The 17637-nt window shown below is 56.3% G+C and overlaps 5 protein-coding genes across 5 annotated transcripts; 3 read left to right on the forward strand and 2 right to left on the reverse strand.

Annotated features, from left to right (window-relative positions):
- Positions 1 to 1851: 1851 nt before the first annotated feature.
- RPS4 (40S ribosomal protein eS4) lies at positions 1852 to 3064 on the forward strand (the record flags this gene model as incomplete). The annotated part of the gene is made up of 4 exons (XM_066774453.1): positions 1852 to 1865; positions 2141 to 2563; positions 2657 to 2951; positions 3008 to 3064. The coding sequence occupies 4 exons, from the start codon at positions 1852 to 1854 to the stop codon at positions 3062 to 3064; spliced, it is 789 nt and encodes a 262-aa protein (XP_066634572.1).
- Positions 3065 to 5157: 2093 nt separating this feature from the next.
- On the forward strand, positions 5158 to 6798 carry RIM9 (regulator of ime2; the record flags this gene model as incomplete). The annotated part of the gene is made up of 3 exons (XM_066774454.1): positions 5158 to 5353; positions 5423 to 5965; positions 6503 to 6798. The coding sequence occupies 3 exons, from the start codon at positions 5158 to 5160 to the stop codon at positions 6796 to 6798; spliced, it is 1035 nt and encodes a 344-aa protein (XP_066634573.1).
- A 3880-nt stretch (positions 6799 to 10678) lies between these two features.
- On the reverse strand, positions 10679 to 12253 carry SLS55_002975 (uncharacterized protein; the record flags this gene model as incomplete). Its single annotated transcript, XM_066774455.1, has 3 exons — positions 10679 to 11893; positions 12091 to 12143; positions 12193 to 12253. 3 exons carry the CDS (start codon positions 12251 to 12253, stop codon positions 10679 to 10681), a joined length of 1329 nt encoding a protein of 442 aa, XP_066634574.1.
- Positions 12254 to 14770: 2517 nt separating this feature from the next.
- SLS55_002976 (uncharacterized protein) lies at positions 14771 to 15897 on the reverse strand (the record flags this gene model as incomplete). The annotated part of the gene is made up of 4 exons (XM_066774456.1): positions 14771 to 15130; positions 15221 to 15523; positions 15585 to 15770; positions 15832 to 15897. The coding sequence occupies 4 exons, from the start codon at positions 15895 to 15897 to the stop codon at positions 14771 to 14773; spliced, it is 915 nt and encodes a 304-aa protein (XP_066634575.1).
- A 759-nt stretch (positions 15898 to 16656) lies between these two features.
- Positions 16657 to 17589, forward strand: SUR7 (Eisosomes component; the record flags this gene model as incomplete). The annotated part of the gene is made up of 4 exons (XM_066774457.1): positions 16657 to 16666; positions 16719 to 17016; positions 17072 to 17254; positions 17331 to 17589. The coding sequence occupies 4 exons, from the start codon at positions 16657 to 16659 to the stop codon at positions 17587 to 17589; spliced, it is 750 nt and encodes a 249-aa protein (XP_066634576.1).
- Between the last annotated feature and the right edge of the window lie 48 nt (positions 17590 to 17637).

The following is a 17637-nucleotide window of genomic DNA, read 5'->3' on the forward strand; positions in this document are numbered from 1 at the left end:
CAGACAGTGACAAGAGCCCCTGCAAATGGCTTTGGAACCGGTCCGATGACAACGTCAACAGGATGTAGCGCCGGACAGTGGGGGTCTCTTGAGCAACATCGCCTAGATGCTTCCCTAGTAGGCACAGCCATTGTAGCTCGCCAACCCGCGAGGTTGGCTGTCTGGTGGCCTCAATGGAGCAGCACAGGAACTCCCTCACAAAGTCTTCATTCAATTGCGCTGCGAAGAGTGGAAGAGAAACTCTTGCCGCATCAGCGAATGCGCGACAGCTCCCCGGCAGATTCCTGGCCGCAAGAAGGGCCCTTGTATATGCGGAGACAACTGATTCTGGCAGAGGTCGACCCTCATGGAGAAGCGCAATGGAGAGGAGACCTTGAAGTTGAACCCCTGGATGATCCCCGGCCTTTTGAACCTTCTCGACGAGCTTACTGACAAACTTCGCATCCTCATCGAGAAACTTCTGTCTGACGCTAGATGGCATAATGGATAAGACCTCAGCGACAATTTTGAGGTATCGGGCCATGTCATCACCCAGTTCCCTCGCATTTGTACCGAGTATACCAATAGCTACCATGACGGTGAGGCGCATAGTCGCCCGCGCTCCCTTCGTTTGGAACATTCTAGGAATCTCTTCCAGATGTTTCACAGAGTTAACTCTTTGCGGGGCCGCCAATGGTACATTATCAACGGCCAAGTCCATTGGAACGACTGCGTCGAACTGAGGCTCACATGTCTGGGCCAGAATGCCCATTAAGCCTAAGGACAGAATTTGAAGTCGGTGCCAATCCTCGTTGGGCGCTTGGTTTGGATTTGCAGCAGAGCTTTTGAGCAGCTCGTAGCCTTTTTCCTCGATGTATTCGACTCGGTCCCCGGGAAGAATTCCTAGCAGGTCTCGGCAGGCTCCATCCAGCAGCTTGTGAATCGTGCTCACGTGCTGTTCATCGGTAGATTTGACGGCTTCATCAAATAATCTCATAAAGAACTCCTGGGCCGTAAATGGTAAGGGGACAGAGGGTGGAAGTGGTTCGGAGAGCATGGCAACGCAAGCGCGAATGACTGCGGAAGACCCCTCGGGCACTATAGCCTTCAGGAGAAAGGCATCCAGCATGGACGGATATTGCGCTAGAAATGCATCTCTGAAGGGTCGAGCCAGCACTGTGGGAGACGGTTAGGCCTGGGATAGGTTTTGCGCAAGAAAGGGTATGCGGAATTTACCAAGGCGTTCAAATATCTCAAGCGTGTATTCCCACGTATCGAAGGCTTTTCTTATACATCTTCCTAGAGGCGCAAGCTGACATGCGCATGTGTCTGCCCATGCTTGCACGATTGAAGGTTCGCATTCGACGAGAATGTCATGTAATCTCTGCAGGGCTCAGGGTTAATCATCAACGGTTGTCTGCAGGGTCGGCGGGAATGCAAGAGCGGGCGGCGCTTGGCAGCAGCATAGGCGTACAAGGATGCTTACCTTGAGAGAAACAGCATAGGGCGCCGATACAACCCGCTCGACCTCGGCCGCCAAAGTGTCCCGGGGGTCCATGGTGAGATGCGAGTCCGCGCGGGGCGGTGGCAGTGGGCTGTAGGATGGTGTGGAGAACGGGTGAGCTTGCGACGGGATTGTTTCTAGCTGCGTTGTCCACTCGCCGGGCGTTACCAGAGGCAACCGGGGATCTGCGGCGGCGAGTGCTGCCTCAGGCCAGACTTCCGCTCGGCGCATTGTCGGCACGCCAACTTAGTCAGCGCACCAACAAGCGAAAATCAACTTCGCTTTTCGTGTCTTGAAGTCTCCGACCTGCGACGACGACCGACGACAACCTCCCCTTCTTACCATCCGGGATTCTCTAAACCGCAAAAATGGGCCGTGGACCGTAAGTCAGCACCCACGATCATGCCGACCTACGACTGCCGCCGCGACTGCCTCTGCTCGATTGATTGAGACGCGACCACCATTTTGAAACTTGCGACTTCGTCAAACCCGCACCCGGAGCGTACGCATTTTTCAAAACGCAGCCATTCGACGCCACACACTCGGCGACTACGGCTATATCGCATTCTTCGAGCGGAGGCAGGACTGAGCGGATTGGCCGAGTCAAGCATGGCGAACGTACAGACGCAGAAAGTTCTAACATGTTTGCTCCCACAGTAAGAAGCACCAGCAGCGCCTCAGCGCGCCCTCGCACTGGCTCCTGGACAAGCTGTCCGGTACCTACGCCCCCAAGGCGTCGCCCGGTCCCCACAAGCTTCGCGACTGCATGCCCCTCATCGTCTTCATCCGTAACCGTTTGAAGTACGCTCTCAACGGCCGCGAGACCAAGGCCATCATGATGCAGCGTCTCATCAAGGTCGACGGCAAGGTCCGCACCGACGTCACCTACCCCGCCGGCTTCATGGACGTCATCTCCATCGAGAAGACTGGCGAGAACTTCCGTCTCGTCTACGACACCAAGGGCCGCTTCACTGTCCACCGCATCACTGCGGAGGAGGCTGAGTACAAGCTTGGCAAGGTCAGGCGCGTCCAGCTTGGCAAGGGCGGTATCCCCTTCTTGGTTACGCACGATGCGAGAACGTGAGTGCTCCGCATCCATCAGACGTTGGACCAAGTTTGGGCGATGTCTGGTAGGTCTCAATACATTTGGGTATACTGACAGCGTGTGATTAGCATCCGCTACCCCGACCCGCTCATCAAGGTCAACGACACCGTCAAGATCGACCTTGCCACCGGCAAGATCGCCGACTTCATCAAGTTCGACACTGGTGTCATTGCCATGGCTACCGGTGGTCGTAACATGGGTCGTGTTGGTGTCATCACTCACCGTGAGCGTCACGATGGTGGTTTCAACATTGTCCACATCAAGGATGCTGTTGACAACGAGTTCGCCACCCGTGAGAGCAACGTCTTCATCATCGGCCGTGAGAAGCCCTGGATCAGCCTGCCCAAGGGCAAGGGTGTCAAGGTATGTTTGGACATTTTCGAATCGCGCTGGCAAGTATTTGCTGACAGACATAACAGCTCTCCATCGCTGAGGAGCGTGACCGCCGCCGCGCCTACGCCCTGGCTCGCCAGTAAGCGATCTCCCGAGAGGGAGGGTTCCACGAATGAGGACGAAAGGGATGGTAGGTTGATGGTCGGAGTCTCGGACACGATTCTTCATGACGGCGTAGCAAGCAGTCTCCGATCTACGGATTGGACCGCTCATAAAGAGAGACTGGTCCAAAAAATGGAGAAAAGTTCTGATACCAAATGCATGTTTTACCAATTGAATTAGCCGTGCACACGCGAAACACTAGCCTAAAGGCGTCCATGATGCGCAGCACACGAGCCGCATGGCGTGCCCGCCGAGCGGCTCTGATCACTCTTACCAGACCCCCATCTACATCGGACTCCTGATTCAAGGCCGTCATGAAGTAGTAAGCTATGTGTAGCCGAAAGGGGGAAAAGTCCAGCATCTCCTAAGTCGCTGCGACATGATTCAGCGTAGATGAAGATAGTCGGGCGGTTGAGAGTCCGGAAGCCGGAAGACAGGGAAAATCAACAATACATCAAGCGGAGGCTGTTTCCCAAGACACACTGCGCTCGCTGGCGCCTTATTGAACATGCGACTTAACGGGGGACGCGTCAGAGGTGCTTAAGGCGGCACAGAGGTGCTTAAGACGGCACAGTGGTGCTTAAGACGGCACAGTGATGGTCTCGGCGAACCTCTGCGCTGGCTTGCCGACGACAGGCCCCGCGGATCCGGACAGAAGTCGCCCTGGGGGCGGAATAATACAATCACTGTGCAGCACGCAATCCGGTGCAAGTAATTGGGTGCCGGGGTGCTATGAAGTCGGTCATGCTACTGCATCGCATCAGGCAGGTCGTCCGGCCAAAGGCGTGCGGTAGCGGCCGTCCAGATGGACATGCAGTGGGCGGGATTGGCTAGCCAATGTCGTGGCGCGGAGACCAATAGATCGAGGGCGTCAAGCTTTTTGGACCAGCGCGAGAACGAAGCACGAGGCGTGAGCCACTGTCAGCAGCCTGACGGGGGCGATGGAGGCCTGGGCTTTCGGTCCCATTGCCGGGAGGCAGTAAAGTGGAATCGCGGCGCTGGGCGAGCAGCATGCACCGCGGTTGGTCGGATTTTGATTATTTCCCGAGCATCATGACGAAGGACTGGAGCCGCAGATGATGCAGAGCGGCAGTTGGCACATGATGAGGCAGCAGAAAGGGGTCGCCAGGCGGACTGAGATCCAGGCGCGCAGTGCAGCACGGAAGGCCCATGCGCGGCATCCACGGCGGGCAGCAAATCTCGGATGTTTCTCAGATTGCAGGGGACGGGCCAGGTACCCCGGCTGTGCGCGGCGCCATACGCGCGCGCTGGGGCGCGGTTGGGGAGCGGCTTTGAGCCGCGTGGGCTGCCGGCGCGCCGCCGTGGGACTTTGTGCGAGGGCGCGTGGGAGAGACAGTGGTGGCTGCAAGCGGCGGCAACCACAGCAACTTTGATTTGGATGCACAGCGACCTTGGCAACGCTGTGGTGGGTGCGCAGGCGCGTGGGTCCTGCGGAGGTTGATTTGCCTCACCAACAGCATCAGTCATCAGGAACGCCTGTGCCGGCGGTGCGGTGCATTAGGGCAACAAGACTACTGGGCAATTCCCAGGCCGCCGCTGCTGCTGCATCCGCTCTTTCGTTCCCTTCTGCTTCTCCCCGCTCCCGCAGGCTGGGCTGCACCAATCCCGCGCCAGCACCGCCTGCCAACTTTCCCACCTTTGGCACTGCCACTGCCACTTCGCTACCACCGCTCACTTAGCCACGCTCATTCTCCAACTTCTCGCATAGCTCTGCGATGATCGCGCGCCCCGACGCCCGCGCCGACCTGTGCACCAACTGAACCCGCTGTCTGTCGCGGCTGTGTCTCACGTTTCGCCCTCCGCCGTGCGTGCACCGGACCGTCTGCTGCTAGCCGCCCGACCGCACCACAACCGCAGCAACACCTCGAACTGCGCGCCTCGACCGACGTCGCTGTCGGAGCCGTCCCTCGACACACACGCCCTTTCCCGTTTCCTCGTCCTAGCGAAGCGTGCCGACTCCAGAGCTAGTCTCACCTTGCCGTCCGCATCGCTCGAAGCCCTCTGCCTCGCGCCCAGCGGTCCGGCAGAGCGGCCTTGACTCTTCGCAGCAACCATGCTTCTCCGCCCGGCCACGCCGCTGTCCATTCTTTTCTTTGCTGCTTTCGCCCTGCTGCTTCTGAGCACCATTTCCACTCCCATTATCCAGGCCATCCCGCTCGCTGAATTCAATGGCATCACCTACGGTGTCTTCGGCTACTGCACCACCAAGGGTTGCAGTGACTTAGGCATTGGCTACACCACCGCCGAAGGTAAGTCCGCCGCGAGAACTTGTTCACTCGGTGTACGTTCGCCGAGCAACCGCTGACCTGGCCCTGCAGATGATGGCTTGTTCGATAGTTCATCCGACTTCGATCTTCCCTCCGGCGCGCGCCACACGCTGTCGGCAATCTTGATTGTGCACCCCGTTGCTGCCTTCCTGGCGCTCGTGTGCTTTGCGCTCGCCTTCGCCGCCCACTTCCATGCGCCCTCGCATTCACCTCGTTACCTAATGATCCTTCTGGTTCTCATCTTCCCCACGCTGTTGGTATCCCTGCTGGCCTTTCTCGTGGATATCCTGCTGTTCGTTCCGCACGTGGCATGGGGAGGATGGATCGTTCTGGCTGCGACTGTTGTCATCGCCGTGAGCGGTGTTGTGACGTGCGCAATGAGGCGTACGCTTGTGAGCAGGAAGGCTAGGAAGAAGAGGATCGCCGAGAATGCCGAGATGAATGGACAGAATTACTATGCCAACCGTGGTCCTCCGCCGGCTATGGACGACCCTTCTTTGCCCCGCGCCGATTCTCCGCCACCGTTGATGGCAGGCTCCCCTGTTTCAGACGGAAAGGGACCTGATTTTGCTACCTTTGGGTCGCAGAAGCAGAGTATGGATGACAGGGTGCCTTTGACTCAATCTCCTTCTATCCCGAGCTCGACTACGGATGGTCCGAACGAAGGACCAGGAAGGTACTATGGTGAAAGACCACCCATGCCAGCAGGCGGGATGGGCCGCGGACGCCCTCCACCAAGAGATCAGTATGGAAACCCGCTACCACCCAATGGCCCCAACGGCCAGCCTTTAAGACACCAGACATCTAACGGAACTATGGGATCTGACAGGTCTGGAGGTCCTCCACCCTTCTACGGTGCACCCGGCAGAGGAAGAGGTGGGTTCCCGCCCCGTGGACGCGGAGGATTTGGCCCCAGAGGCCGCGGCGGCCCGCCAGGCATGCGCGGTCGCGGTGGTCCCCCGCCCGGCTATGGACCTGGTAGAGGCATGGGCCCTCCCGGTCCAGGCCCGATGGGTATGGGCATGGGTATGGCAGGTCCACCGATGGGACCTACTCGTGTGCCTCCTCCTCCCGGTTACGACAACGGATTCTACGGGGCTGCCATGCCGCAAGGACGTGGCCCGCCCCAAGGCCCATACGATGATCCCAGAGACTTCAACAACCAGGACCCAAATCTGGGAGTGCTGCCCGAGCCGAACAGTCCTATTGGCCAAGCGATAGAAATGGACCATCGGGTCGGTACTCCTCAGAATGGTATGAATAACTACGGTCTCAGGGACAGTGACAACGATTTGCAAGGCATGATTGGGCTTCAGCAGGGCCTCAACCCCAATGGAAACGGAGTTCCTCAACGTCAGCCCAGTCCTCTGAGCCCGACAAGCGAATACTCTCAGCCCTCCCAGCCCTCCGCGCCCACTCAGACGTAAGCGTGTGCCCCCTGTTCATCATTAGTATTGCTGACAATTTATAGTGCCGGCGTCGACTACCAACCACCACGTCAAAACTGGCCCCAGCAACCACCTCCCCTTCAGACCGGTCCTTCGAATGAAAGCGTGCCGTCGCAAAGGTCTCGGGCCCTTTCTCCCATCGCAGCATCACCTTCCAGCTATAAGGATCCGGTCGATCTTCCTGCAGGACTTACCAAGTCACCGCCGCAGCCCGGCCACAACAGGATGAACTCAGGTGATCATTACGTCGAGGATGTAGACCCGCGTTTTGCCGACCCAGATCCGTCAGCAAACATGGACAAGACTGCCGGGATTCCCGCTGCGCTCATGCCCGGGTTTGGAGCAAACAGGACTGCCACCCCTCGTACGGAAAGCAGCTCGCCCAGCCAGGTAGCACCCCTTCCCGGCGACCTGTACGCACAAAGCCAGCTTCCAGATGACTTTGGCCCTCAAATGCTTCCTTTCAACGAATTCCCAGAGGATTATGAAGGTCCCCGTTCTCCGGGTGCTGCATCCGACACTTCGCATTTCACTTCGATCTCGCAGCGCGGTATCAACCCTATGTGGCGCCCTGGTCCAGGTGAAGTGGGCATGGGCATGGGCCGTGGTGGCCCTGCATATGGCTACCAGCCACAGCGCGGACCACCTCGCCCACGCCAGGAAGACGTTGTCTTGGAGGCCAACCCTGACTTCAGCATACCCGGAGTCGCGGCGCCTGGTCGCGGCAGGAATGTCGCTGGCAGAGGCAGAGGTGGCTTCCGGGGCGGCCCTAGGGGTCCACCTGCGGCAACGCCTTTAGGCTTAGGAAGCGCAAGTGCGGCCGGTGGCAGATACCCTGGAGCGCCCGGATTATAAACTCCTTAGTTCATTTCCGCTGACCGTTTGGTGCAATTATCGCTCGTGGGCCGGCTCTTTCTGCTTGGTCGTTCCAGCAAGTAATCCACTTAATATGGGCTGGACTGGACCTGACTTTTTATATCTTGCTCTCTTTCTTGGTTGACATCACACTGGACGACGCTTTCATGACCTCAGATACCACACTGTTCTCTTTTTCTGGGCTTTTTGCATGGCTTTTCATTGAGGTGGCTCGTCAGTGTGCGCAATACCGCATTATTCCTCCGCCCCTTTTGCTTTCGATTCTGCACATTCCTTCCATCCTATTGCGTACAAACCTTTTATTGGACGCTTGCGTCTTCTGTTCACTATTCATGAGGCCTGGCTGCATTTCCTTTCTTTCTCACCATCACCGTCCGCAGGCATCAGGTCACGGGTCCAAGCAACCACACAAGAAAAGCGCGTGTGCTCCAGCGATATTCCATCGCTTGCTTCTTCATTTTTCCTTTCCTTTCCTTTTTCTTGTATTTTCCAAAACTGCATCGAAAGCATAGACATGTCTGTCTAGTTTTTTCTCTCCTTGTTTATAAATATCTGTGGCGCCATCGAAGGGGGGAGAACCGAGAGAAGAGCACGCATGCCGTACTTTCAAGCAATGCTCTCCGGAATGATTTTGATTTTTTGTTTCTGTGGGTTTTGTTTGGAGGTTTTCTTGTCTGATGAAAGGAGAATCAAACAGATGGAGGAGAAAGAATGGGACACGGTTTTGTTAGTTGTTTGTATGCTGTTCGCAAGGTTAGTCGTTTTCTTGGACAGAAATAAGGGGATCTCTCTCGTGTGAGGGAGGTCTTTACACCTTTTGAAAATGAAAGTTTCCATGTATGTTCTCCGGGATGGTCGTAGTGATTGGTTTCCTGTACATACCCAAGGCTCCGAATGAGGTTGGCGGCTTTTTTGCTCAGTAGTCTCAACGGTTCGGGACGGCGTGGAGGTTATTTTTGGTATCTGGTCACGGCAAGTACGTGTACAAGGCGTCTTAGCGTGCGTGCTAATGACAATCAAACTCGTCTCTAATATGGACGTGCGCGGAGTGGATTCTGGCCTGGTCCTCCTGGGAAATTAAATCGAACTCCTGACGTGTCCAGCATGATGTCATACTCGGTGCTGGTGCGAGGTCGACTTAAGCATTTCAGCGTTAGACGCGACGATGTCACGCGTCAGACGTGTTCGTATGCGCATTTTGCATGCATGGCTGCGGATCATCCTCGTATCGTCATGGGCCCTTGACTGATTCGCGGGGCGAGCTGTCGCGTCAGGTGGCATTGACCAAGAGCTCGTAAGTGTGTCCTTAAGAATACGACGCCTGCCCTCGTTGGTTTCTGCAGGACGACGCACACCAGTTCCTTGCCAAACAACCAAAATCAATACTGATGGTATACCAGGTGAACCGACTTACTTGGTGGTGGGTCTTGTGTTCCGCTTTCGTGTTTGTGTCGCATGCAAATGCGCGATATGTAAGGCCTCACCAGGTGAGAAAGATGCTGATATCCATCGTCTCGGAAGATTGCTACAGTCCCTGACTCTGGAATGATTCTGGTGAGTAGCGTGAAGGCATATCGAGAGGTTGTGCGGTGCGTGCCGTGGCGTGTTGCGAGGCCTGTAGAGACGTGCCAAATGAGTCATATATCACTGGCTGGCAGCAGCTAAAGAAGAAAAGGGCCGGAAACCCCTCCAGTAAGGCCTCCAGTGCTTTGATATACGAGAGCTGAAGCAATGTCCACCAGCTTGGGGTCCGGGGGAAAAGGATGCAGTGACTCGGCGACTTTTATAGATCTCAAGCTCGGTATATATGCAGAGTCGCGGGCTGATCACCGGTGGCGTACTTGTTTAGCTGCAAGACGAGATCCACGTGGACATGCACTCTGAATTTGAGATTGACACAGCGTCTGAAGGCCATTGGGTACATCTTTGTAATGTGACTGTAGTCCGCTTGGCCTTTGTAGCGCTGCAAGCTTATTTGTCTTCCCGAATAAACGATGATGGTGGCATCATCTCTTGCGTTGGTTACTCCGTTGGCGTTGCGTGCCAATCGAGAGACTCACCGATCCAATTCTTGCCACTGTCGTGGTGCTGAAGGTGAGGTGGTTTTACCTTACAACGATAGCAACGTCTGGTCCAGAGCGCTGAGCAATATTGGTCACCTAGTGTGAATGATGCTTTATATCATGTAGCCAGACCAGCAAATGTTCTGCATCAATTCGGCTTAGTGAACAGCATCACTTCTACATAATAAGGCAGTTCATAGTCTTCATGATCAGAAGATAAACACCATTTTGACTCACTTGATTCTTTTACAGGAGGCCGATAAACGGGGACACCCAAATGGAAACAAAAAAGAGGCAAACAGTGGCATTCACTCTGTCCAAGCTTCAGTAAAAAAGTCTTTCCAAAGCTTCAGTGAAAAACTCTCACTCGGTTAGCATTTTTCTAAAAAGAGGGGTCGTAAGGTTTATAAAGACGATACCAGGCAGGATTGAGGTCCCAATCGCGTGATCGAAGTGCTCTGTGCAACCTATATCACGGCAAGTGATGGCAATGGTTAAGGCCTTGTTGCCACTGCTGTAGGTACTTCGAGTTCATGCACTACCAGAAAAGTCATGCGAGCCGGTTGCAGTGACCACGCATACGTGGGTTACTCTATTCAGGCCATGATGAAAATGTTCTTTTGATGGACTCAAAGACTGGAAATTTATGAAAAGACGTACGTATGGAAGGGGGAATCTGTAAAGTGAAAGTGTCATGGATCAAAAGCCGAGAATCAAAAGGATGGAATTACCCTCTGGCACCCAGACAGAGAAAGAAAGAAAAAGGAAACGATCAAGATCCGCAACGCCCTCTTACCTCCCCCACAACGCCGCCCTCTCCCTCGCAAACTTCCGTTCAATCTCCTCGTTCTCGCGTGCCTCCTTCCTCTTCCGATTCTCCGATTTGTGCCTATCGCTCTCTTCCAGCCTCTGTCTCTCATCTACACGAAAGCCACCACTGTTAGCAAGAACGCACCTACACACAAAAAAAAAAAAGGAGGGAAAAAATATTGCTCACCCAACCCCAACATCGGCAACCCCAGCACCCCAGCCTCCCTCCCGCCAACGCCCCACCTCCTCGCCACCGCCGTCCGACTCCCCACCACCACCTCGCACGGCAAGCCCCTAAACACGACGAACGTATCCACATCGCTCCTCTCGGCGCCCTGGAAGCGCCACCGCAGCTTGACCATGCCCTCGGCCGCCAGCGGCACCACCACTGCCGCGCCGTTGCTACCGGGCATGACGACGTTCGGCTGCTCGGCGGCGTTCCAGCGCAGCGCGGTGGCGCCGAGGCGGGAGAGGGCGAGCTCCGGGTCGACGAAGTTGAGCTCGCACGCGGTGTCGAAGAGGGCGCGGACGGGGGCGGTGGCGCGCGGGTCGCGGGCGGACGAGAGGAGGATGGGGATGGGGGCGGCGCGCGGCGAGTGGCGTTGGGGGAAGGGCGTCGTGGGCGTCGTCGTCGTCGGCGGCGTCACCGCCGCTAGCGCTTGTTGCCGCTTCTTCTTCGTTGCCGCCGGTTGTGCTTCCTGGTCCTCCGGCTCTGCGCTGGTGGTGGTGGTCCGGGGGGCGACGATTTGGATGCGTGGGGCGAGGGTTGTCGTTGGTGGCGCTTCGGGAATTGGGGGCGGGAAGGTGGAGGTGCGGCGGGTGGGCCGGATGGGGCGGACGGCCGGGGCGCGTTGGTGCGAGGGGGCGGCGATGGCGATGGCGGCGTTGGTGGTGGTGGTTGCGGTTGCGTCGAGGTGCGTGGCGTCGAGGACGTCGACCATGCGGTCCCAGGTGCGCTTGCGGGTGACGGGGCGGATGGTGGGCGGGTTGAGGTCTTCGAAGTCGCGGAGGAGGGTCTGCAGGCCGCGGGGGGTCACTTGGGCGAGCGGGTAGATGGGGCGGGCGTGGGCGAAGTCGAAGAGGGAGTCGTAGTTGAGGCGGGCCAGGCGCGGGATGACGGTCTCGTGGCTGATGGGGTCCGCTTGGATGGGGGCGCGGAGGTTGGTTTCCTCACGCAGGCGCGAAGGCTCGTCGGACGTGTAGACGACGGCGTGGCGGTCTTGCTTGGAGCGTACCTCCCTGTGGGTGCAGCCCTCGCCTTCGTATGTCTTGATGCATCTGGTGGACAGGTAAGTTCTCGGGTCGTGGGCACGCAGAGGCGATGCCTACAAGCACTGCGAGCTGTCTCTCCCTGCCCTCACTACTACACATCGCCGGTAAAGGGGTTTGGATGAGGCTTTTGGGACTGATAGCCTTTGCTTCTTGCCGTTGTAGTCGAGCTCGTCGGGGTGAAGTTGGTACATGAATATCTGCTGCAGGTATCAGTACATGTTCTGCGAGAGGGACCGCTACCGATACTGACTCTGCCTGGGACAAAGAAGCCTCTCCAGTCGCGCGGATCGAGTGACTGGTAGTCTTTGGCCTGTTAGCGCGCTGCAATAACGCAAAGATCAAGGAAGCTTACTGCGCGAGCTCTGGCTGGAGGCGTTGCTCCGCACCCCGGGACTAGAGTAGCGGTCCGACATAGCGAATGATCGAGTCAAGAAGTGCAGGGCAAACACGGAGCGGCACAGTGCCAGCTTTTATGGGTGGCAGCCTGAGGAAAGCATGACATGCATGCGGCGGGAAGCTAGCTGCCGCAGCAGGGATCCGGGAAGAGAGCCATGGCCGAGCCACCACCTGTGGGGGCCGTGTTGGAGGCTCTGCGCGCAGCTCCCGTGGCTATGAAGTCGAGCTGACCGCCCCCGTCACGCAGACCGCAGGTACTCAGCAGTTTCTTGCCTGCATCGAGCACGCCGAGGCCATGCTCATTCCGAGTGTACGACGGCGAGTTGCAATTTCATGGATGAGCTGAAGGCGATGAAAACCAGCCTCGTGGGGGCCAACACAGGGCGCTAAAAATGGACATGTGGCCGCGTGATTGCCGTTGGGTTGAGAGGGCAACGTTGACACCGCAGGCACCCAGCCAGACCTTTGCGACACATGGGAGAGGTGAAGAATCATGTCAGCAGTGTGCAGCGAGGCAGTGCGGGGCTTTGCTCAGCCTTCGCCTGCCAGGCTGCCATCTTGCCTCATTAGGCATCGCTCCGTTTGCCTCGCTGCATCACTTCAACACCTTGTGTAACTTGATGATATCCTCCCGTTAAGCGAAGCTCCACGAAATGGTGTAGCCACGCACAAGTACAGAGATTAAAAAGTGGAAGCTACGAAAGGACCAAGGTTGCTACCAAAAGCTTGACAGAAATACAACGATACCGTGAATTCAGACCGATACTAATCATCTAGGAACGAGGGAATTGCATAAACCAACCAGCTGACAAATGCGGGCCATCAAGTGCGACCTTGGTGCTGAAGAACAGACAGGAACATAGCCGCAAAGTACGCATAACGGTCGGTGAAAAACTAGACCAAAGAAAAGGTATGCATGCATCTCTGCCTCTCCCTACTTGCGATACCCGGCTAGGCGCACTTCTTGGGTATATCTCCTTCCAATTCCGCACAAGGATCTGCCTCTACCTCTGCTGTGCCAACGTCGCCCGGTAACTCCGTGATTCGAACATCTCCTTGGAGCTCTGACACCATAGTAGTCCTCTCCTGACCACAGTCGTTTCCTGGGAGTTCCTTTGGCTGCGAATCATTGGTACCATCCATCTCGACGGGGGCCGACGCTTTCCTCCATCGGAATAGGGCTAACATGACAGTGACCAAAACGATAGCAGCAGATAATGTCCCGAGTGGGACGCCAATGATGATTCCCAGTGGGGGCTTGCTGTGCTCAGCCGCTGCCTGAGTGGCAGTCCCAGGTGTCGGCGTATTCGATGAAGAAGCTGGGAGGACTGTATTCCATCCTGAAATAGCGCGTGCTCTGACCTCGGTTGATGCTTTCAGCGTTGTTGTCTCAGTATGAGAGCTATGGTTGCCGCCGACCACATAGGTGAGGACCATGCCCGGTGGCACGTCGGAAACGCATTCGAGATAGTTCTCGACTCCTGCGTCGATATAATAATTCCTGGTTGCGTGCATGAGTAAGGTTTCGCATGTGCTGAGACCGGGAGCTTACGAAGGACAGCATGTAACATGAACGCTATGGACATCGGACTTAACGACGGTTGTGACCGTTGTCCAGTTTTCTGGACATCTCAACGGAGAAATCATCACAGTCGGTAGATTCACCTGCTGGAGGATAGAAACGAAGACAGCTGTGGGGAAACATCTTGCCGTTTTGCCCAGAGTGCTGTATGTGTGAAACGGATCGAACGCAACCAGTGTCCAATATGAGGATATAAATATGCTCGTGCAAGCAGGAGGGGCCGTGAAGATAGTTGTCAAGGGCTCCCAAGATGTTTTGAGTACGGTATCCGATGAGGTCGGCGGCATACTGAGGAATCTCACTCTGGGACAGTCGTGGAGTTGACACAGACATGAGTGCGCACGCAGGCTCAACACCCCCCGTGTTCCGTGCTCCAGGCCATGAGTTTGAGCACAATGTTTGCTCAATCTCGCCTACAAACAAGTGAATGTTGTACGAGCTGCGACCATGCTGCCACTCATCGCACTACATCCAGCACACTGTACGACATTGAATATGCCAAACTGATCAGCCAAAGTGGAAAGTAATGGATATCGTTGCCAGGTATATCACCTGTATACTATAGTCCTTAGACAATGTCCTTATATTTGAAGTTTTGAAGATACGAAAGTGAAGCCCCGCAAGGACGTAAAGGAGGAATTCTAAGCTTGCATCTGGCGTCTCATTTTCATCTGCATGCGTCCGTGAGAAGCACGAACATTGTTGAAATTACTCGATGGCGGCATCAGGACCGTTCCACTGAATCAAAGTCAGCCCTTCTCATTGGGTGGTTAGCCGCTTCCTCATCCACCCAACAATGAGAACCTAGTGGTAACAATAACAATTTGGAATAATGATCGAGCATGAGCAAACATTGTGGGGCGCTCCGTACGAAGCGTTAGGAGTTGCATTGGGTATCGGGACCATCTCAATCTCATCTCCATCTTCATCGGACCTTATTTCCTAACTGACCCTACCTCTCATCGTCGTCGTTCTTCCCCATGACAATATCTAGGGCTTTCCTGCTGAGAGCCACATGGTGCTCCAAAGCATTCAGCTTGGCCATTGCCGAGATCAAATTTGGATCTTGCGTTTCCACCTTGATCTTTTCCTTGACTTTCACTTCCTGCTCGCGATATGTAAACACCTTCTCCGCCTCGTCGTGCAATGGAGCATGCGAGACGCCAAGGGCACCCGCAATAGCTTTGCGAAAGCCGAAAATACTGCCGTCGTCGCCAGTCCATGGTTCTAACGTGCGGATCTCAAGAATGATACCGGCATCTTGGAGGTATAAATGAACCGAGACTTCGGGCGGCAACGGCGGGTCGAATATCTGTAGATGGTGTCAGTCAGTTCTCGGCATACTCATGCCAAGATGCACAAGCTGCGTGTGAAGAGGGGCTGCTCATCCGAAAAGACTGACCTTTTCGTCCGCCGGATGATCCCACCATTGAGGCCGCACCTCTGGGCTCCCCTTCAAAGCCTGACGAGCATCCTCGATGTTATCATATAACAGCTGCAGTTGCCCCGAGATGTAATTCGCGTTTTTCGCATCGCCGGCCCATGTAGTTACGTCGACGACATCCAGACAGGAGTTTATGTGAGTCCGCGCGGCAGTCAGCTGTTCAATGACCAGGGTCGATGCTTCCGGTTGTTGCGAGATGGTAAGCGGGTAGCTGGTCGCACCGCGCGGAGGAGGCAGACTAGGGAGGCGTAGCTTGATGTCCTGCAGGGCTCAGCCGTCAAAGTTTGCGCAAGCTTGCGGCGAAGCCGCGGGAAATACGTACGCCCTTCACTATACGCGTACCCACACGCGTCACGAAGCCCTTCAGGCTTTCAGACCTCACGGTAGACACAACCAATGTGGACCCATGTTCTGTCGGGGCTAGCAGAGCGGCACAATCCTCGAGACCGGACTTGAGGGATTTGAGGGTGGTGCGAAGCGACGACAGCAGCCATTCTAGCTCGCGGGCCTAAGACAGCGGATGGTTAGCAACATCACGGAGGGCTGTGCACCAAAGCGGGGAGTAGTACCACAGCGGCGTCCTCTTCCCGGACGAGCTCGTCCTTGGGGATCGGCGGCCAGACCGTGGTAGCCATGGGGACACGGACGGTGCAGCGGATGGCGAATGCAGGGTCAAAAGGATTCGGAGCTTGGAAGAGCGTGGGAGAGCTGTGTGTCGCGGTCGGTGGAGCTCGGCGCAGGTGATGTGGCTTGTTTAGGGTGCGATCGGCGCGCTTTCTGGTCGGATCGCACCGACTGATCTGCGGCAGGCATTTGGGGCGTGCGCATCGCCGTGACAGCTGCGCAGGGTTCAGGCACGCGGCGCCCGGCTCCTTCCTGCAACAAGCCTGCCGCCCGCTGTTGCGTGCTGGCTCACTGCACACTGAGAGATGATGAGACCTGCGCTGCTTGCAAAGAACGAGGCGAGACCCAGAGACAATAGTCGCGCAGCAGACCGCCACGGCCGATCGCGGCGGAGACGGTCCACCTTTCAGTTGCATAGGGCGCAGAAGAGCGCACCTGCTGAGCAGCGCTTGGCCGGCGCGAGTTCGTTCGGAAGCGGCGTGGCGGTGACGTAGAGCCGGCGCATGCTAATCACTGAAGGCGCCATGACCTCACGCCGAACTTCCGGGCTCCCACTGCTCAAAAACCTACGTGCTTGCTCCACACCCTCCTGGCTTTTAAACACCATCTGTTTCATCTTGCAGCTCCTGGTACGCACGCGCAGCTCTGCAATTCGCCCCACTCTCCTGCAACGCACACTGCTGACCCTGCGTTCCATCAGTGAGCACCCTCCACTCGTGGACCCCTGCGCCCCACACTCGCCCGTCGCATTCCCTGCGTCCACCACCAAGATGGCAGCCCGTAAGTCGGCCGTCCGTCAACCGTCGATATGCATACTCTAACCATGCCCAAGGCCCGCTCCTCAGTTTCGCTGCCTTGATCCTCCTGGCTGGCGGCATTGTTCTCCAGTTCCTCGTCATTTTATCTGGAGGCATTAGTGGCACCCCGGAGAATCAGATTTATTTCCTGGAAGCTTCGACGAATGGTGTATCCCCGGGTACCAGGAATCCATCAAGATGGACGTTTTGGTCCGTTTGTGGAACAGACAGCAATGGTCACAATGCCAACTGCGGCGCCGTTGTTCCTGCCTTGCCTTTTGATCCGCCTCGCAACTTTGGCACCAGCACCGGTGTTCCCGACCAGTTCACTGGGTACGTGTGGATTTCTGGTTCATTCAAGAACAAAACGGCGGCTGACACTTCTTAGGACCCACCACTACTATTATCTCTCGCGATTCATGTTTGCCTTCTACTTGATCGCGCTCTTCTTTGCCGCCATCGCTCTCCTCACCGGACTGCTTGCTCTTTGCAGCAGACTTGGCGGCTACCTGTCCGGCTTCAACACCTTCGTCGCGCTCTTCTTCCAGGCCATCACCGCAGCTTTGATGACGTAAGTCACTGTCATCCGACCCGACGTGCCCATGTTTTTTCCCTTTACCTCGGCTAACTTGACTACGATCTACTAGCGCATGGACTGTGCAGGGCCGCGATGCCTTCAAGAGCAACAACCAATCCGCTCGCCTGGGCGTCAAGGCCTATGCGTTCACGTGGTCTGCCATGGCTTGCTTCTTGCTTTCCACCGTCTTGTTCTGCATGAGTGGCGCTCACCGCAAGGATAGCGTCTACACCAAACGCAGCTTCTTCGGTCGCAAGGGCAGCACCCGCTCGCGCGGTAGCTTCATTGATGCGGAGAGCCAGCGCCGCGTCAAGGACGACTACTCTTAAGCTAATGTCTGACCAAGTCAGTGAAGGAATTCAAAAACACACCAAACA

The sequence above is a fragment of the Diplodia seriata genome (assembly GCF_021436955.1).
Source record: "Diplodia seriata strain FDS-637 chromosome Unknown scaffold_3, whole genome shotgun sequence".
Lineage (NCBI taxonomy): Eukaryota > Fungi > Ascomycota > Dothideomycetes > Botryosphaeriales > Botryosphaeriaceae > Diplodia > Diplodia seriata.